The 22,030-nt window shown below is 44.5% G+C and overlaps 1 protein-coding gene across 1 annotated transcript in view; it reads right to left on the reverse strand.

Annotated features, from left to right (window-relative positions):
• Positions 1-22,030, reverse strand: part of WARS2 (tryptophanyl tRNA synthetase 2, mitochondrial) — a 34,609-nt gene that overhangs the window by 7,241 nt on the left and 5,338 nt on the right. The window contains exons 2-3 of the mRNA XM_055003048.1: positions 12,645-12,902; positions 8,027-8,107 (exon numbers count right to left, since the gene is read on the reverse strand). Coding sequence (XP_054859023.1) covers positions 8,027-8,107; positions 12,645-12,902 — 339 coding nt within the window. The remainder of the gene's footprint in view (positions 1-8,026; positions 8,108-12,644; positions 12,903-22,030) is intronic.

Below are 22,030 nucleotides of genomic sequence, written 5' to 3' on the forward strand. Positions count from 1 at the left end.
TGAATACTCAATCATTGGCTAAAACCAATGATAAGTCCCACTGAGGAACTCGTGCTGTCCTGAGGGGAAATGTGCTAATTGCTCCCCTCAGAAATTATTTGGAGGCACAGTGGGAAAAGACCATCCTCCAGTCCATGGTCTCGTGAAAGGCCAAGATGGCTGCCAGGTGTATCTCCACTGATGAAGTTGAGAGACTCCTACATAGGAGAGAAAGCAAATATTCAAATATAGTGGTAAGGGGGCATGTGAAAGGGGAATATCCTGCACTGGTGGCCCAGGTGCTGAATTTGTCCCATTTCAATCCATAAGCAGTCCTAATAGAAGGTTTGCGGGCATTAAGGAGGATCTGAGTCACCTCCCTGGAGAAGGTGATATGTCCCGGAACAGAAGCCATGTGGAGAGCCTGAGCGTGGTCACGTAGCGGTGGAGCACCCAGCCTCTCCACAGTAGGTCTGGTGCTAATGGCAAATGAATTGCTTGTCCCTTCACCAGCTCCCAAAGGGTGGGAAACCAATCCCGACAGGGCCAGAATGGAGCAATGAGAATACACTGTGTTCTGAAGGACCTTATCCTGCATAGAACCCGGGGAAGCAATGAAATAGGGGGGGGGAGCATAATAAAGACCCCTGACCCAAGGGATCTGGAATGCATCCCCTAGTGATTTGGGATCCCACCCTCCTAGAGAGCAGGCGGCCACGGCCTTTGCGTTGCTGGTGTCTGCAAAAAGGTCGATCTGTGGAAAACCCCATAGTCAGAAGATGGGTAGAATGTAAGTCTCACTGACTGATCACTCGTGGTGGGGTAAACAGCTGAGAGTGACTGACTGATCACTCGTGGTGGGGTAAACAGAATAAACAGCTGAGCGAGTCCGCCCTGGTGTTTGTAGTGCCGGCTATATGGGTTGCCCAGGGATACACATTGTCTTCTATTGCCCACATCCAAAGTCTTGTTGCCTCGGCACACTGAGTCAGCAATGCTGTTCTCCCTGCTTGTTCAGGCAGTACAATGCCGTGGTGTTGTCGGTATGTACCTGAACCCTCTTGTTGCGTAGTAATCCTGCAAAGGGAGTAACGGGTTGCCCTCAACTCTAATACATTAATATGCAAACCAGCTTCAGAGGATGACCAGGTAACCTGTGCAGAGAATTCCTGACAATGGGCACCCCATCCAGACAGGGACACATCAGTAGTGACTGAAATCTCTGGCTGTTGAATGCCAAAAGGGACCCCTTTAAGGAGGTTGTCCCTGGAGCACCATCAAAGTAGCGGCTGAATGATAGTTCTGGGGACAGACAAGTGTCTATCTGGGGAGTCCACTAAGGGGTCTGAGTGTCGAACGAACCAATTCTGGAGCGGCCTCATAAAGAGCCTTGTGAAGGGGACTATGCAAGTAGTAGATGCCATCAGGCCTAACAGCCTCTGAATAGCTCTTATTGACTGAGAACGGTTTGATCTGAATCTGTTGATTTGGGATACTATGGAGGATGCCCTGTCATCAGGTAGGTAGGCCCTCCCCTCCACAGAATTTAACCCGGCCCCTATAAAGTGTATGTTCTGAGAAGGGGTTAAGCAAGATTTCTTCCAGTTAACCAAAAGTCCAAGAGTGGACAAGGTTTGTATAGTCAGGTGAATATGGTCGGAAAGGTTTTCCCTGGATGTGGCTACCAGGAGCCAATCGTCGAGATAGGGGTAAATCTGACAGCCATGCTTTTTGTGAAGACCCTAGGGGCCGAGGACAACCAAAAGTGGAGAGAAGAGTACTGGAATGTACGTGTGCCATACATGAACCTCAAGTACTTCCTATGTTTGGCATGAATGCTGATATGGAAGTAAGCATCCTTGAGGTCAATCACCGCAAACCAGGACCCTGGTTGTAAGAATTGTACAACATTTGACAATGTCAACATTTTAAACTTTTGAACTTTAATGAATTGGTTTAACTGATGAAGGTCCAAATTGGGCCTGTAGCCCCCATCTTTTTTCTTAACCAAGAAGTACTTGGAGTAGAAACCCAGCCGGGACTCCTCCAGAGAAAGCGCCTGGATAGCCCCTTTGTGGAGCAACTCAGAGATTACAGAGTACAACTCATGCAAGGTTGGGACAGTTGAGTGTCTCGGGGGAGACCACAGGGGTAGTTCTTGAAAGTGTAAACGGTAACCAAACTCAGTAATGGAGAGTACCCAAGAGTCATCTGTTACGGCTCTCTAGTGCAACAAGAAAGAGGACAACCTGTCCAGAAAGACCCTCGGTTGTGCCGCATGCGTGCTGGCGAATCAGAAAAGGGGTTTTGTCCCTTGAGATTGCTTGGGTGACTGAGCCTGAGGCTGCCTGTTCCTGGATTTAATAGAACGGCACCCACTAGATTGGTGATAGGGGTTGTAGCTTCTCTGAGGTTGATAGGACTGGTATGTATACCTATTATATTGCTGTTGGTATTGTTGGTGGCTCTGGTAATGATATCTGAAGCCCTGCTGGAACTGCTGTTGCTGTTGTGGAGCAATTACCCCCAAGGAGCAGGCAGTCTGATGGTTCCGCTTCATCTGTGTGAGGGACTCATCGGTCTTCTCCAAAAACAAGGAGGCTCCCTTAAAGGGGAAGTCCTCTCTTTTGCTTCTCTTGTCAAGGGGTAAGGCTGTTGACCGAAGCCAAGTGTGGGGTCGGAGTACTATTGCTGAAGCCATAGCCCGAGAGGAGCAGTCAGCAGCATGTTTCCTGGCAGACATCTGTTGTTTGGCTAATTTCACTGCTTCATCTTCAAGGACCTTAACAAGGGACCTTTTATCCTCAGGGAGCTCCTGGATATATGTCAACAACCTTTCCCACGAGAAAAGGTTGTAAGATTCCATGATGGCATCAAAGTTGGCTGTCTGAAAGTTCAGAGAGGCTGACAAATATACCTTCCATCCGATACTGTCCAGCTTCCCGCCCTCACGATTTATCGGTGAGGAATGGGAACCATATTTGTGCTTAGACTGGACCTCCTCGGCCACCAGCAATGAAGGCCGAGGGTGCGTGAAAAAGAAGGCACAGTCCTGTTGTTTCAGTTTACAATAGTGCTCAACCTTTCTAGATGTAGCTGGCATAGAAGTGGGTTTCTCCCATATAGTGTGAGCAATATCCAGAAGATCCTCTACAGCTGGAAAGGCCACCATTCCTAGGGTGGAGCGCCTGCAAGACCTTGCTCTTTGGTTTGGAGGTGGAAGCCGAGACGTCTAAGTCCAGTGCCTTAGCCATGCGGAGCATTTGCTCTGAGAAGAGTCTGAAGTCCTCATTAGGACTAAGGGTGGAAGTATCCCCCACCGTCTCCTCTGGAGAGGGATCGGAGGTTATGTCAGAGATGGCATCGATGTGGGATGTAGCTTCTTCCTCCCGTTCCTCCTCAGATTCAGAGCAGGGTGAGTGCCGTGTCTGGAACCGGCGAGGTGAAAGGGGTGGTTCCACAGAGGCTGGATGACTCGGAAACGATGGAGGTGGTGATGCCGGAGGCAGGAATGGAGCATTCTGGAGCCGTGTCATGAACTCCTGCCAATTCAGAGCAGGAGTCAGAATTGATGTACTGCTTATAGATGCTGGGTACTGGAAAGGAGCGCACGACTGGAGCAGGTTGTGAGAAGCCAGGCCAGGCACAGAAACCGGCATTGGAACCGAAGACGCTGGAGGAGCTGGTACTGATGACATGGGAACCGAGGTTAACTGCACCAGTTCTGTCTCGGTCATGATGAGCATCGGGTTGAAGTCCTTCAGTGGGCTGTCCTCCTGGTCTTCATGGTGTAAGGAGGGAGCTGCAGGAGGCAAGGGAGTAGCCTATGGTACAACCTCCTCCTCTACAATTAGCGATGGTGTAGATGCTGCAGAATGGCGCTTCTGATGTGAGGAAGTCGAGGCCGGCCTCTTTGGGTGCTTAGACTTTAATTCCTGGCGTGTGGCTCCGAAAAGGCTCGTTCCAAGTGTCTTGGTTCTGGAGAACATTTTCTCGACCGTTCCAATTATGGGCTTGGATCCAAAGGGGGAGTAAGAATCGAGGGTTTCTATGGTTTCGGCGGTTTGGGAAGGTTTGAACCTGATGTTGAGGGCTTAGATAATGGGACAGGGTCTTGCTCAACAGAAGATTTCGCTGTTGGCTTACTGGACCCCAAAAGCACCATCTCCCAAATAGCGGCTTTAAGGCGAGCCGCACGATCACTGAGGGCCTTTGTGGTGGACTTTTGGCAAATGCAGCAGGTCAAAACATTGTGCCTCTCCGAGGCAGAGAAGGCACAGTGTGCTAATCAGTGTGTGACATTTTAGTGTCACATCTTGAGCACTTCTTAAATAAGGCTTTTTGAGACATTACATTGTAGTAGATAATGCAAAGGCAAGAAAGGAGAGAAAAACGAGAAACTAGAGCAGAAAGAATGTCTTCCTAAGGCAGCGAAAGATGAACTGAGGGAGGAGGGAGGCCCCGACCAACAGTGCAATTCGGTGGGAAGCTCGGCGCATGCGCACTGTCCAGTCAGAGCAGCCTCTGTAGGTCTAGAGCTAAAAAAATCTTTTCTGAGGCTAGCCTGTGCAGTCCCATGTGGGACTGCACAGAAGACCAAAAACAAACAAAGTTGTTTTAATCTGTCTGACCAATCAGATCTCCAGTCATCAATCAGAAGTCCTGCGGGGCAAGAGCCCCTTATTGCCCCACTTTCTAAAAACACTTGGAAAGATATTGTTGGGTGCCATTGCACCCATGGGCACCACAAAGAAGACTCGTTTTAGCAAACCTCTTACTTTAATGATGTTATGTTATCATTGTTATATGGGAGTGGGATTTTTATTGGCTTTTGAGTACCTGCAGTTTGTACTATCTTAAGATTTTGTCTTTGTCACAGAATCAGAGTTGGAAGGGGCCATACAGACCTTCTAGTCCAACCCCCTGCCCAGTGCAGGATCAGCCTAAAGCATCCCTGACAAATATTCATCCAGCCTCTTCTTGAAAACTGCCAGTGAAGGGGAGCTCACCACCTCCATAGGCAGCTGATTCCACCTTTGAACTACTCTGACCATGAAAAAGTTTTTCCTGATATCCAGCCGGTACCTTTCTGCATGTAATTTAAGCCCCTTGCTTCGAGTCCTATCCTCTGCTGCCAACTGGAACAGCTCCTTGCCCTCCTCCAAATGACAGCCTTTCAAATATTTAAAGAGAGCAGTCATGTCCCCCCTCAATCTCCTCTTCTCCAAACTAAACATTCCCAAGGCCCTCAGCCTTTCCTTGTAGGGCTCTGTCTCCAGACCCCTGATCATCCTCATTGCTCTCTTCTGCACCCTCTCGATTTTGTTCACATCCTTTTTGAAGTGAGGCCTCCAGAACTGCACACAGTACTCCAGGTGCAGCCTGACCAAGGCAGTATAGAGAGGGGCTATGACCTCCTGCGATTTCGATGCAATGGCCCTTTTGATACAACCCAAGACTGAGTTTGCCTTTTTTTGCCACCGTATCACACTGACTGCTCATATTTAGTTTACAGTCCACTCTTACTCCAAGATCTCTTTCGCATACACTACTACCCAGAAGTGTACCCCCCATCCAGAATTTGTGCTTCACATTTTTGTGGCCCAGATGTAATACTGTGCACTTATCTATGTTGAATTGCATCCTGTTCACAACCGCCCACTTCTCCAGAGTATTCAGGCTTTGTTGAATCTTAACTCTATCTTCTTGGGTGTTTGCCACTCCTCCCAATTTGGTAGCTAATTTAATGAGTAGCCCCTTTACCCCTTCATCCAGATCACTGGTAAAAATATTGAAAAGTACTGGGACCAAAACCAAGGAGAATGATGTAAGGTACTTTGGATTACCATTAGGGAGAAAGGCAGGGTACACATTAAATTAAAATAGATTTTAAAATGGATAAAATATTTTAGCCTTTTTAAAAAAGGCCCCTACAACCAGCCTATGGAGTTAGGCAAAGGAACTCGATTTGGGTGACTGCGCAGGAGAAAGAGAAGGAGAGGCCTCCAAGCGTGGTCCTGACTCAGTGACGGTAGCCGGCTTGACCGAAAGACATTGCCAAGGCTCAAACTAGATGCTATGACTTTTCAAGAGTTGCCTCCAGGTTTCCAGGACCTGACATGTTCTCCCCCAGTCATACAGAAACTGCAACGCACTGCCTGTTAAAGAGCGGCAGAGTCCCGATTCTGCTCAGGACCAAAGTATGGGGGGCGGGGGGCTCCTGCCTCCCCCTTGCTGTTTTTGCTGAGCTGAAACAGACAAATATGGGGGAATACTGGAATTTAGATACTAGAACCCAGAGGCATCTACTGAAGCTGATGGACAGTAGAATAAGGACAGACAAAAGGAAATACTTCTTTATGATTAAGATGTTGGATTTGCTGCCCGAGGATGTAGTGACGGGCACGGGCATAGATGGCTTTAAAAGGGGATTAGACAGCGATGTGGAGGAAAGGTCCATCAGGGGCTACTAGCCAGGGGGAAGACCTCGGCTTCTATGCCCTGTTGTGGGCCCTCCAAGGTAACTGGATTGCCACTGTGTGAGGCAGGATGCTGGAATCGATGGGCCAGTGGTTGGCTCCAGCAGGACTCTTCTTAAGCTCTTATGAAAACAGCACAGGACCAATTTGCTACAAATTGTTAATGTCTCTTGTGAGCCGAAGCCTGCACACATCTGAAGATACATGAAACAATTATTTTGCCTGCTATGGGGGATAAAAAAGATTAAGGTATGACCCATTTCAGAATTCCAGGGTTCTCTCTTTCCCTCTTTCTCCTCTGCATGCCCAAGCAATGTGCAGTGGCTTCAGGGGGAACAGGAGGTGTCTGTATCTTGCAGCAAGCAGGAGAGGGCTGGACTTCTTGCTCCCCCTGGGACCATGGGGCCCCCTGTGCACCGTCTGAAGCAAAGAAATGGAAGGGACAGGGGCCTGTTGAACTTCACAAAATCCTTCCAACACAGACACAATGTCCACGGGGCACTGGTTCATGTCCTTAAATGCATAACTTGTTCTCTTGCAAAATCTACTCTGTGTTTACTCCTGTAAGAAGTGTGGTGCATAAAACACTCGGAATGTCTGCACTTTTCTTTTTGATGTCTACGCATTTAAATTTAAAGGCAGGCTCTGCTTTGCTAACCTCCAGGGCCATGATGTTTAGATCTCATTCTATATTTTATTTTTCTTCATTTATACCCCACCTTTCTTTCCAATGAGGACCCAAAGCAGCGTATATCATTCTCCTCTCCTCCATTTTTTCCTCGCAACAACCCTGTGAGGTAGGCTACGCCAAGAGTGTGTAACTGGCCCAAGTTCACCCAGTCAGCTTCCATGACAGAGCAGGTAAACAAACCATTGTCTCCCAGATCCTAGTCTGTCACTCTACCCACTACACCACACTCTCATCCAATAAACAGACTGAAAAAACTTCTGATAAGATTAAAAAGCCCCCTCACATGAATAACTGAGACAGCAGGGTGTGCCTTCTTTATAGTTTTCAAATTTAATATACAACCTTTTATAAAAATTGTGGGTAACAGCCCCCAGCTTAGAAGAGGCATCTTCTCACACAAGAGGGAATGCCTCTTCCAAGACAGCGCCGATTGTGACGTGGCTTCCGCTCACCCACAATGAACACGGGCTCCTTCCAACAGGAACAAAGGGGTTGCTTTGAAAATCTGATTACAGAACAAGGACCTTCTGGTTTCTGTTCACGGCTTTATGTTCTTTAGCTAATAATTCATACAAGCAGCATGCTTTTTGTGTTCAGAATTGCCAGTTCTAGTTATACATGAGTGTGTTTAATCAAGTCAACCTATTAAAGAAATGTGTATGAATTTTAATTGGGTAACATCCCTAATAAAATGCACATTTAAAAAAAATATCCTGATTTAACCTCTTTTAAAGAGACCTCTGAGACTTGTTGTTCCAAGAGCTACCGGATGACTTTCTCTAATACATGGAAAGAACAACTACACCACAACTGAGCAGAACTTTGTTTCAATACAGCCCTTTCGAGTTTAGCCGAGAAGTGCTCCAAGAAACCTTACCTTCCACTGTGGTAAGTGTTGCAGACGTGGTACACTTGTGAGGCACTCCAGAATCCAACCAAGCTCCGCATGTTCAGATACCTGAAACAAACCAGGTATAAAGTGAGGGGCAATGTGTTTTCTTGTGAGTATACTGCTCCCCACTTCCAAAGACAAGGAACATCAAAACATTTGGAAACTGTTTCTTCCCCCAGAGAACTGTAGGCCTGGTGCACAGACTTATTCTGTTATTGTATCTGCTCACAGGTTTTGCAGGTTTCTATTCTCCTTAAAAACCAGCAAACGCTTTTAAACAGAATTTCAGCAGAACGAAGGACGTGGCAGCTCTAGCATACCAACTTCAACTGCCTAAAAAAAGTGTGTGTCTGTCTCTAGAGATGTTGAGAAAATAGCTGAGCTTCCTGGACAGCAACATTTGACTGATTCTGACATCTATAAAAATACCTGTGGAGAGTTAGAGCAAAGGAACAAACCACACTCTCAATCTTCCTAGCTTTTAAATACTAGGAATATTAGCTTTCTCTCATCCTTTCTTAGCAAATATACATTTCAATAAAGCCCAAGTTTATTGCTGAATCCGTGGTCAGAATTACAACATAATGGAGTCAAATAAAAAAAAATCACATAAAACACTGCAACAATAAAGAAAAAGAAAAATCAAATTTACAAGGTGAAGGCACAACATCATCATTCTGGCATGACCCAGCATTGGCTTACACAAAAGTAGTTCTAATTGTAATGACCAATAAAGTAAGTTCTGCAGTATTACAGACACAAAGGTATTTGATTTAAGACTGGGCATTTCATTTCTGCAGTTCCTATTTTTTTTAAAAAAAAATTTTAAATAGGAAACTCGCTAAGGACAAGAGTAATTAAAACCTTATTACATTTGGGTGTATTGATTTAGTTCACACAAAGTCAAGCATCATTCTGAGGTAGGCCATATTGAACCCTGCAACTTACGACCACATCCATTTTTTGTTAAGTTCAGAGTTAAGCCATACAGCTAAGGCAGTTTATACAAGAGCAAGAAGCATGCAGAACTAAACCAGATGAACTCAGAACTACATGCAACAACGGGAATTCAGAATACTTCTTGAAAAAGCAGGTGCACAGGGGGATGTGGAGCAGAGAAAGCCACCAACTGGAAGGCAATGTGAAGAGAGAACTAGAAAGTTCTGAAGCTGTACACAGAAACAGATGTGACAGAAAACATGGTTGCTTACTTCTGAATGGCTCCAGAGACCAATTTGATTAACAAAGCAAACTGGGGCCTCCAAAACCCCTGCTTCTCTCCCCTTTGGGCCCAGCTTCTGTTTTGGGTTCACCATCACCTAACTCGCCCTTCTACATGAATTTGCAGCCTCGATTGTTTGGCACTTCCCTGCTTTAAAAAAGTACCATAAGCCTTTTTTCAAAGCCTGAAGTTTGATTCTGGCTACTCTACTCTGGCCAGCAATGCTTCCTTGTAAACTGGAAACAGAGAGGGAAGAGGAGAGGGAAACACAAATCTGGGGCTCATTCCCTATTTCCCAAGTCAAGGAGGACTGTCATTGGCAAGTGAAGATGAGAAAGATAAGGCCATCCAAGGCAGGTGTTTTGGGAGAAAGAACCATTATTTCCTCTATATAAAGGGGACGAGCACTTAAATGCATCCATAAATCTGGCAGATTACAGTTTTAATGGGCTTTTCTGAATCGGTTCTTCATTTTCAGTTTGGCAACTGTTCAATGCACATTCTCCTCAGCACTAGTAATTTCCACATTTCTCTATCTGAAGGATCTGTTTCCTAGCCTATAATTTGTCATATTTTTTTGGAAAAAAAGTTTTTAAATGTACAATTTCCCCCCATCCCTCAAACAAACAAGGATCAGAAACCAGATGGACGGCAAACCAAGAGCTCTTAGTAATTGAATGGAAACAAATCAAGCCAGCTTACATTTGCAATATTGAAGCAGTTTTCCAGTGTTTGGACCAGATACCTTTAAGTTGCTAGGATTGTACCTTCCACAACAAACCACATGTACAGAGGTTCAGTTATCATCAGATCTCAGAAGCTAAGCAGGGTTATACTTGGACAGGAGACCACCAAAGAGCTGCCCCTGGATTCCTCAACACTCAATACACCTGTATTACAGGGGAAAGGAGCGCTCACTTGTCAGGCTGTAAGAAAGGTGCGAAGTAAAGGGAGAGGTGAGGAGAAGTTAACTGAAACATCAGCTATGGGGGCTGAATCTGCTGAATGCATTATGGGAAGAAATCAACCAGTAAACAAGATACGTGCAAACCATTCCATTGGTACAATTGGTTTATTGGAAAACATTATGCTGCTTCTCTAAGGAGCCCGTTTTAGTAACATGTGACAAAATAACAGCATAAAATAATTAATCATTAAATATCTAGTCAGAGCACGAGCACAGCATAAAACATCAAGGAACTTAAAACAAGTTTCATAAGATCAGCCCCTTAACTAAAAGCCTGGAGGGAAAGGAGTGGTTCGGCCTGGCGCTTGACAGATATCAGCTTGGACTCTATGGACAAGTTCAGCACATGCTAGTCTCCGTCATGCTCAACGGCATGCACTTCCTAGTGCACACAGAACTTGTTCACAGGATCCAAGCCAATAGAGTAGACAAGGGGGGGGACACCCATGATTACTTGCAGGGGGGGTGTCTCATGTTCCCTTCTCCCACCATTTCTTTCCCTCCCCGCCCCCCATAGCCTCCTCCCTTCTCCTACTTCCTGCTCTCCCTCCCACCCACCTTTGACTGCCCTCCTTCCTTTCCCTTCCCCCCACAGCAGCCTCTCCACTATGGCCCAGTTGGATGGTGAGGAAACTGACTTGCTGGGAGTATTTCTTTCCCCCCTGCATCTCCTTCCCCACACTATTTCCTCTTGCCCCACTCATGGTAGCCTTCATATGCTTACCTTTCCTTACATCCTTCTCTCCTTCAGACCCACTAAAGAACTTACCTTTTATATTTATTAATTTACTCCATTTATATACTGCTTACATCATTCTCCTTGCATACTACCCACACAACAACACTGAGAGGTAGGTTAGACTAAGTGTGTGTGACTGGATCAAAGTCACCCACTGAGATTCCACTGCAGAGTGGTGATTTGAACCCGGGTTTCCCAGATCCTACTTAGAAACATTAACTGCTACACTACCCTGGCTTTTGTGGTGAGGGGCTGCTGAGCCAGGACTGAGTGAGTCATGCAAGTTGTGTGTTAAGTCGCCTGGTGGTTGCTTTTGGGAGGCCAAGCCCCAATGAGTCCTCCTGCAAAGGCCAAAACAGGCCTGGAAAGAGTGCTGCCCTCTCACCTTGCATTTTACTGACAGAAACCAAGCCGGAAATACTGGATAACCAGTTACGTTTGCCTAGCAGTAGCCACTAAGGACATCTGGTAAAATCTACAGGCATTCCTTTTATCATATGTGATTTTGTAAAAACCCTCCAATGTATTTTTTTTTTTTTAGATTTCAGATTTTTCTGCAAACCTGGGGCTTTTTTCAGGTGTGTAGGAAGATCTGTCTTATCTGTTCATGGCTTCAATCTCCGGATTTAAGTATCCATGATTAGGGCCACTTTGCTATTAGTATATAAGATGCCAAGAGTGGCTCAAGGAGAAAGGCATTCCACAGACAAGGTGCCACCACTGAATTAGGACTTGTGAGATTTTGCCTGTTTGGAACTGCATGCTTTGCCCCAGTTAATTCATCTTACCTCTATACATGAGGTTATACATGTGAATCTGGAACGAAACGTTTCCAGGATTCCTCTTCTGATGTAAAATATTTATCGTTTTGTTTTTAATCAATTCCCATTGTAGTCTGTTTCTTTTCCTTTCTTTCCTTCTTTTTGCTATGGCTATTAGTTAGTAACCAATGAACAGCCTCTTGGATGTTAATCCCCGTTCTCACATTCAATAAGCGGGAGGGTTTCCAAAAGCGAAGCCTGCGTTTCACTCAAGTTTCTCTCCTTTTTCTTTTGTTCAGTTTATCTGTTTCAAAGGACACCTTGGCCAAATGGCCACTATTCTGCCAGCCTTCATGTCCCACGTTTTAATCCAGGGATCCCCAACCTTTTTGAGCCTGCAGGCACTGTTGGAATTCTGACACCTGCTAGGGGCGAAACCACAAAATGGCTGCCACAAGAGACAGAGCTTGAATCACTCTAATAGAAACTCTTTACCATTTCGGGCAGAAAAGTTGTTCAATAGGACGCCTTTTAAAATGAATATATTTTAAAATATTTTCTGGTACACACGGTTTACCTTCAGTCTTACAGAAAAGGGCCTTGAGCTGTAGTGGCATCTGTGGCCAAGGCAACTTTTTAAAAATCTGCACAACCAATCAGATCTCCAACGGCCAATCAAAATCCCTGGTGAGCAAGAGTAACCCATGGAAGGTGTCAGCAGCACGATAATGCCCACAGGCACCACATTGCTTTCATTTGTCACCGCTATTGACCTGATCACCCAAAAGCTTACCTAAAGATGACTTTGAAAGCAGACACACAGGTGACAGCTCAAAAAGCTGGACTCTGCCCACACAAATACAGAGCACTTCAACAGGGCTTAATAAACCAGACACACACATCCATGCACTGACCTGAGACTGCTGAAAAAGCAAGCACTTCTGTGGATTGATGCCACAGGCAAGGAGGACAGCTGTGACATCTAGGATGCTTGCACGAAGAGCAGCTGGCTCTCTTGGGATTGTGAGGGAATGGAGGTCTGCAATGCTGTATAGCACACAGCTGCATTCTTCCTGCAGCTTCACCCAGCTTGTGAGCGCACCAAGATAATTCCCCAGGTGAGGAATCCCACTTGGTTGAATACCAGAGAAGATCCTCTTCAGGCCATTATTCTGTAACCAAACCACAGTATGATATCATTTAGTATGTCGTGAACAATCATGCATAAGCAATACAGAAGCACCTGTTGTGTATTTACACACACACAAGTGCGTCTACATCCTTCTGTGCAAGAAGCACAAAAGAGACAGTATGGAGTAACTTTCCTAGGAAGCCCATACCATGATGTCATATTTACTCCTTGAGGTGCCATCGTTCTTTTCTCACCTGTGAATTCCCATTCCTTTCAAAAGGGCTTGGATAGGATAAGTTTTCCCATTGAGTTGCGCTCTCACAATTGCAACTGATAACAAAGCTCAAGACAAAGCATCCTCCTGGACCTAATCGAGACATAGGCTTCCTGTCTCATTACCCAAGCTGGTTTCTCCACACCCACTACCCCTCTGCATTCGTACCCTATTCAATCATGCCTGCCATTGTCATTCACTGGCTATTATCATTCGGCAACTACAATCACTCCACTCTCCAAGATATAAGGACAGATGGACTCACATTCTAGCTGTATCTGAAGAAGTGAGCTGTGGCTCACAAAAGCTCTACCACACATTTTGTTAGTCTTATAGGTGCTACTGGACTCTTGCTCTTTTCTACAGTTGCTCATCTGCAATTCAGTCAAATTCTGATTTTAATCTAGGAATGTACAACTGTCATCTTAGGAGGGCTCCATACTTTATGCAGCAGACACAATGACTACAAATACACTTGGTGTCTATGCAGTGGGGTATATAGCATATGTGGCATACTTACATCATCAATCAGTCATGAACAGTCTTCTGAAACCTAACACAGCAAAGACTCCCAATAGCCCATGCACAGATATTTAAAGATATGGGTATGTAGCAGCGCTTTTTTTCTGGGGGGATGCATACCCCTAAACATTTTGTGAATCTAACGGGAGAAAGTAAAAAATTTTAAATGTTGGAATTCCTGCTAAACCAACTCCAAACGTATTATGGATATTTATGTGATTTGTTAAGTTTTATGTAGCATATGTTGGCAACAAAGATGTTTAGTTATATTTAAACTCACTAGGAGCACTGTTCTTCTTACAAAAAATGGAACATCTTTGAGCATCGAACACACCACGAGATCGCTGGCATAATCGGTGATCATTAGGGTGCAGACAAATACAAACAAGCCTTCTCTAAGCCATTTGGAGCTCTGGTAGTTGGAATCTAGCACGGTGATTGGTCAGTCTTGTTGCTACCCCCGATGGCGGCAACCAATTTGTGTATTTGTGTACGTTTTGTGCAAAGAGTTTGTCTATAACAAAACTCTTTGGTTGTGCGCATGTGTCACTATAGAGGCCCTCCTTTGAGTTTGTTTACGCCTTCAGTGTATGTAAATTCATGGTTTTTGAAAGGACGACATCTGGCAACGGACACCAAAAGCAAGCAGAGGAATCGGGAAGATGTTAGTGAACACAACCTCATGCCAATCTGGAAGTTATTATGAGTTGTGTAATATAAGGTAATGCATGTTCTTGGTAATTCTGTCAATAGACTGCATTTATTTTTTCCGATTTGAACTATACAATGGTGATTTTCTTGAGTCAAACTGAGAGTACCCCTAAACGTTTTTTTAGAAAAAAAGCAGTGGTATGTAGTATGTACTTTACAGGTTTTGATGTGGAAAACACCAGCGTATGAGTGGGGCCAAGTCACTGGCAGTACTTACCTAGGCTAGAGGAGGCATAGAACTTTCTCCCAAATAACTATACACAATTGGAGGGGCCTTATGGGACATCTAGTACAGCTCCCAACTCAATTCTAGAAATCCAGATTTGGAACATTCCAGCCAGATGGATGTTCTCCCTCTACCAGAAGACCGCTGGCATGATAGAGCTCCCCACTTTCCTAGGTAACTGCTTACATTTGTCCGGGGTCGGAGGCACAGCCTCCAGACTTGCTAGGAGGAGGGGACAGGAGACAGCCGCCCCACCACCCCAGCAGACACCCAGGGCCAGAATGTACCTACACAGGAGGGAGGGAAAGAAGCACCCAAGCCTCAAGAGGGTTAGAAGGGGCAGGTGGAGGCCAGCTAGTCTCACCCTCCAGTGGGAGTCTAGGAGGCCAGGCAGGGAGAGCAGAGGCCACTCAGAGGGGGCCAGAACAGAGGGAGAGGGCAAACGCAGCGGGGACAGCCATCCAGCAGCTAACCAAACAGAAACCTTACCCGCCAGGGCGGAGAAGCAGCCACAGCAGCTCAGAGCCATGTCCCAGCCTGCAGCCCAGCTAGAAGGTAATAGCCTGGTCCAGGGGATGCCAAGAACAAAACAACTCCAGGTGAAGCTTCCTGAGGCACTCTGTAGGAGAAGCTTGGCAGTCAGTCAAGAAGACACAGCTTTGCCTGCCTCCAGCAGTCAGCTCAGCAGGAAAGGCTTGAGAGACACAGGTGCGCCTGCCCAGTGCTTCCGGCAGCTGCCTGAGCCAGCCAGAGCCATGGTTAGAGAACAGGAGATGGGCATGGTTGGAATTCTGGTATTTCCAAATTTTCCTCACACTTTGGGTAAACCTGAAATGGGAAACCTGAGTCTTTTCAGGATGCACACCCCTATTAACGAGTAGTGTATAAAGAACTAAAAAAAATGGAATTAAAGAACATAATACGATTTTTAAAGGAAAGAATAGAACGAAATACGATATATATAGAATTCTGAAGTTGGACTAAAAGCGTGGATCAAAACATCTCCACAATGGGCTCAGGAAAATAAAGGCTTTTACAAATTGGGGCGACCCTTGATTTGCAGGGGCAGGGAAACAAAATACATCACAATTTTTTAAAAAGAAAATGTCAATCAAGATCTTGCAGGATCAGTCAGCATAAGAACGAAGTGTTTAAAAAAGAGAGAGAACCGAGGAGAAGGGGGAAAAGTGTCATTGATGGGAGGGTTGAGGGGAGAGAGGAGAAAGTGGCTGCAGGAGGCTTGGGGGAGGGAAGAGAAAGCAGTGATGGCAGAGGGGTGAGCAGAAGGGGAGGAAAGGGGGCCCAGCAGATGAGACTGCCCCTCCCCCACAAGTCCTTGCAGACCCCCCTTTTGCACATTCTGAGGCATGGATAAAAGGAATAAAACCACCAACTATCTCAGTAAAAGGTCTTTGAAGTATGAGGAAATGCTAGATGTGGCTTCTTGTTATCCTAAGCACATCTACTTGTGAGTAAGCCCAATTAAATGCAATGGAAAAGTAAACAGGCAGAGCCTCAGAAATAGCTGAAGAGGCTCCAGGTCAGTGGAGAAGCCGCTATGGTTTTCACCCAACCACTTGTCCTGTGCCTGGGGGCATCAGCATTTTCTCCTTTGGTTACTCTACTGCTCTTTGCTTGGCCTTTCAGTCTCTTGTCGGCAGAAAACTTTCAGGTATGAACTACCTCCCCTTATTCCCACAAGAGGTTCTCCATATTATCATTGATGCAAGTAGGAAACCCAAATGTGTGACTGTCCAAACAGAGTTACTAAATAAGGCATTTAAAAAAACCCCTCAGATATAACCAGGCATTAAGCTTTAAAAAAAACCCCCTGCTTAAATCATTAATCATAATCAAGCGCTGACAGCTTCATATCTGAAGAGGCAAGAGATTTTCTGGGTGGTCCTGCTAAACTTTACTCTCCATGTAAAATGGGTAACCAGAGCTCACACTCAAATTCAAGAGTGCCGCAAATGTGAACAGCCATTAACAAAACTCACCAAGATCACACTCACTTGGCAATGACCGAGAACTTAGCGCAGAACCACGTGCTTGCAGACACGAAGAGCTGCCACCTACTGCAGCAGCTCCCTGGCCCGACTGTGCCGCCCCGCAAGGAAGGGGAATGCGACCACATCACCTGACCTCATGCTGCACCACTGCCCCACCAGCAGCCAATGCAGCCCTAGAACAGGGACCGGAAGACATCTGCAGACAATGAAGGTATCAGGGTGTGGGGTAAACTCTGCTGCATGGAATGGAAGGGGTTGAATTTGGCTTGAGGAGGTGGTCTCCAGTGACAGCCAACTCACAGTTGTGCTCTTAGCTGGGGATCTGAAGAGCAACTTTTGGAGCACCTCAGGACTTGCGTACACCCAGCAGAATTTGCTTTTAATTTTTCTTAACAGCAAGCACCCACACCATGTTACAATCCAGTATTGAAATGCAGCTTCAAAAGCAGCTTGCAACATGGCATGGTGGACTGTTGATGACAAGGCCGTGCCTTAATGCTGTAGCACAGCCTTGCGTGCATGTGGCCCAAGGCCCAGTCCCCAGGCTCTCCACTGCAAACTGTCTCAGTGCTATAGGAGCAGGGAAGAACCTCAGCCTGAGACCTTGGTTAGCCACAGCAAGCCAGAGTGGGCAGTACCAAAAGCAGATCAAGGTGACAAGGCAGCTTCATGTCGTGTTTTTTTTTTAAAGGAAGCTTTTTGATGGTTCTTGGAATGCTGTTCTTAGTCCACTACAAGGAAAATGCTGCTGCTTCGGTTCTAACAGAAGTGAGATTTCAAAAGAGAAGGGCAGAAGCTTCCAACATTCAATTCAACCAAGTCTGAAGTAGGGATGTCAGGTCACCAGTTACAGCGGGAGACCTTCCACTGCTGCCTGGTGCAACAACAGGAAAAAAACCACAGACATTGGTATGATAAAGATTATTATTAGGCATCCCATTTTGAGAGTATGGAATAAGTAAAACTGAGGTTGTGCCCCAAAACCCCTTCGTGGAGCTCAACACAGGAAGCCTTTTTGAGAAAGGAAATGATAACCAAACACAAGTGGTTAACATATTGTGACACATTAGAGTTTCTACAAGATGAATGTAAAATGAAATTGAGAGAAGATTTAAACTTACAAGGATAAAATTGTCAATGATTTTTCTATGAAGGTTTTCTAGAAAGGTTTACAAGTGATAAAAGATTGTACAGATTTGATCAATCCACGATGGTATTTGAAACAGAATTATGTATGAATGATGGACAAGTTATTGCTAAAATGTATAAACTTTTGTTGAAATTGGAGACAAAGGAAGAACAGGTGAAAGAATTTATGATTAAATGGGCAAAAAACTTTGGATATACAAATTGAACCATGTGAAAATATGTGGTTGAAAAATCTTAAATTTACGTCAAGTTACAGCCTGAAAGAAAACTTTTATAAAATGATGTATTGGTAGCATATGTCACCAGATAAATTAGCTAAAATGTACACAAATGTTTTAAATAGATGTTGGAAATGTAAACAGCAGGAGGGGACAATTTTTCCCTTATGGTGGACATGTAACAAAGAAAATTTTGGGGGGATACAAAAACATTTAATTATTCAGAAGATCTTAAAGACAAATGAAACTGGAGGCTTTTTTGTTGGGACTAATGGATAAACAGCTAAAAACTACTCGTGGTACATTGTTTCTGTATAAGACAATGGCAGCGAGATTGTTAAATATGCTCAAAAATGGAAAGTTTCAATGTTACCTACAACAGAAGACTAGCTGGTGATGATGATGGAACTAGCAGAGATGGCCAAACTTACGTCCTTGATTAGGGAAAAGACATTATCTAAATTTATTGTTACCTGGAAACCCCTTATAGACTTTGTGCGGGAAATGGAAAGAAATGAACGGATGATTTGTGCTTTTGAAGATTAAGAGGCAAAAAAAATTTTTAAGAGGGAAAGTAGTATTTATTTATGGTAATTTTTAGAGTGAGTGTATATGTAATGACTATATATCTTTTGCAGAGAAAATTGGAGATTATTCCTATATCTCTCTTTATATGTTTGGTGTAGTGGTTAAGAGCGCAGGACTCTTAATCTGGAGAGCTGGGTTTGATTCCCCACTCCTCCACTTGAAGCCAGCTGGGTGACCTTGGGCTAGTCACGGCTCTCTGGAGCTCTCTCAGCCCCACCCACCTCACAGGGTGTTTTGTTGTGGGGATAATAATGACATACTTTGTAAACTGCTCTGAGTGGGCATTAAGTTGTCCTGAAGGACGGTATATACATCAATTATTGTTGTTGTTGTTGTTGTTATAGTGTTTCCTTTTTTTCATTTTTCTTTATTGGCTTTTTAAATATTCTGTTTAAAAATTCTTAATTACAAAAAATGCAGAAATTGATGTCTGTGCAACACCACTTCCAGAGCAAATCCAGAAGTGATGCCAGTGCAACACTCTAGGATACCACCCAAACTCTATAGTAAAACAATAGAATTTTCACAGACACCTAGAATGTCACACCAACATGCTGACATAACTTCTAGGAGTGATGCTGCAACATCGATTTGAATGTTTCTGTCCCCTAAAACTCTTGCTGGTTGCCAGTGCCTGGCTGGCAACCCTAGCTCGAAGCCTTCCTTCACTGGTGTCGCGAAGACACACAACATGACTTTCTCAAACTTGTATTACAATTACAATTCAGAAATATTTTAATTAGAGGAAATAATTAACATTTTTTAAAAAGCCAAGGAGTGCACTCTTTAAGTGCACAACCCCAAAATAGCTCATAAAACAATGAAAACCTTTAGGGATACCTCAACAACAAAAATTATATAGGCTGCCTGGAAAGTGTTCAGAAGGAACTAACTAAAATGATTAAGTGCCTGGGAACAACTGGATGGAGGTGGGTTACATTAAAAAGAATTACATCTGTATAGCTTAGCTAAATTACAGAACCTTAGAATGTTTGCTTTTTTCCATCCCAGCCTCTTGGCTGTCAGGATTTGATCTATTACACTTCAAATATTTCAAGATACCTCAACAGCAATGTGAAATATTTTTATTTAAAATATTTTCCACGTGCTGTTGTCTAAGGCTGGGAAGAGGTGTTACAATTATTTCAGTTTCTAAGAGAGGTGTTCCATTTTCCCTATAAGAGTCCCTGACTTGAACGGCTATCTCCACCCCATTCAGACATCTGCATCTGAGAACAAAGTCATTCATTCATTAAAGGAACCTGGTATGTTCCTGTGCTCATTATGGTGTCCCGAGGAAGGAAATTGCATTTGCTTTGACACGCTTTAAGCACAAACCAGCCTCCTGACCATATTTTAAGATGCTGGAGAAGAAAGCGTGTGAATTAAAGATACGCAGAAATTATTAACGAGGCTTTCTATCGGTAAGTAAACAGAAATAAGGGCAGGCTCTAAAACTAATACATGGCTGTGACTATGCCACGTTTGAGCAACTGGCCAAAAAGGCAAACACACTGAATACACACAGTAAGAAGTCCAACTCGAACAGATCTTAATAAAGTAAAAACTAAATAAATATCCCACATTAATTCCCAACAGACAGACCGATGATGAAGTTTCAAACCCAACAGCAGACATTTTGTTGACCCAGCAATTTTTCAAACAATGGGTTGCATGAAGCATTCAGCTTTACTGACAAAACCCTCCATTAAAAACCGAGACTCCTGGAATCGTAACATTCAAAAGCCACATGGAAGATTCCGGCCTTCTACAAAACTTTGCTCCATGTTTATTCACCCTGCAAGAGTCAGAGAGCCGCCTAGCAGGGGCTCGGCCTAGTACCATGAAATCATGGGACTGGAATGTGCTTCAATGAAATGCTGAGGTCAGAACATCAGAGCTGCATGCTCAGAAGATCTGGAGTTCGTGCAGGGCTCCTGACGGGAAGAAACAGGAGCCACAAGAGAGGCAAGCTCAGAGCATTGGCACTCAAGGCCTCCTGCTTTTGCCCAATGGAAAAGTCTTGCACACTTGAGAATTCTTTACAGAACGCTTTTGACGCTAAAAGGATGTACAAGTCATATATGGTTGCCTAGAAAAAAACAGCAACAGGACACACAAGCTGATCTTCAAGTATGTGAGAAAGGCAGGGCTATTGTCTTCACTCCCACCCTGTGATTTCCTAATCCTTGCATAGGTTTTTCTAATTTTTTTTTACTCGTCTTACACCTCAGGTTTTAAACAGCCACCCAGTACAAACAAAACACAGATGAAGTTTTTCCTGCCACTTTTCTCCATGTGAGAAGTGTCTGTCACCTGTTTGATTTCTGTATGGGAGGCTTGTGAGCAGGACTAGAAAATAGCAGCAGCTAAAAACAGTGATTTTTACACCCTTCTTGTTTATACTTTATACTAAAAAAATCCACATTATGGAAGATACAACTTGTAACACTGGCCACCGCCACACATGTATCTTAAACAATTCCTGAATACTGTTGGAAAAAGAAAATACTTGTGGAGCTCAAGCAGGTTATGCGAAGCATTCCGAGCTAATAGTTTTCTAGACACAAAAGTGCCAAAAGAACCAGAATCCAACATGCCACGGGCCCTGAAGCAGGGCTCTCTTCTTCATTAAAGCTCTTCCACTGGCATCAAACTGGCTTGCGTTTTAGAAAGGCAGACACTCCAGTTTACAGCTAATTCCCTGGATGAGAACAGGTGAAGGACTGAAGCAAAGCTAGTCCCAAATACAGGTGGAATGTACTTATGTTGGGGAGAAAGCACTAACGAACAGGAAAAGAGGGAATCACTGCTGACATGTGGGACAAGGAAGATTGATGGTTTCCCCCTCTCATTTTCCCTACTGTGAAGGAACACAGGGGGTGGGGGAAAGGGATGAAGAAGCCGCTGTGCTGGCGACAAAGCAAGCCGCTCTGCTTATCCTTGATTAATGAGGCGGCAGCAGCTCCGGAAACGGGGAAGAATCAGGCTCAGACTTCCCCTTTATTTTGGACTCAATTACAATTTGATCCATGGCACTGCACATGGTTTTAGTTGTTTAGTAGTTAGGAATTTTCAAGCGAGTCAAAGACAGAGGAACTACTAAGAGAGAGAGAGAGAAAAAGCTTGCAAAGTCTAACCTTCAATCAAAGGGGGAAGGCTTAGCAAGACGCTTCTGATCAACTGCATGTCCAGAGAAAATTGACTGCATATTACCTGCACTAAAGCGAGGGACAGCCTACACACAGCCCCAACGTCATGTGAAGTAATTCTGCTGGCTGAACACCTATACTTTCCCCCTGGTATCGCACACTTACATATCTACAAGACAAATTCTGTGTATATGCAAACAATAGAGTATATCAGCTGCATTTGAGGGGGAAATCCTCACCCTAAATTAAAACATCAGTATCACCTTAAGTTTATTTTCCAAATCATAAACTGTACACAGATCATTTATAATGATCC

Source organism: Eublepharis macularius, chromosome 18 (assembly GCF_028583425.1).
Source record: "Eublepharis macularius isolate TG4126 chromosome 18, MPM_Emac_v1.0, whole genome shotgun sequence".
Taxonomy (NCBI): domain Eukaryota; kingdom Metazoa; phylum Chordata; class Lepidosauria; order Squamata; family Eublepharidae; genus Eublepharis; species Eublepharis macularius.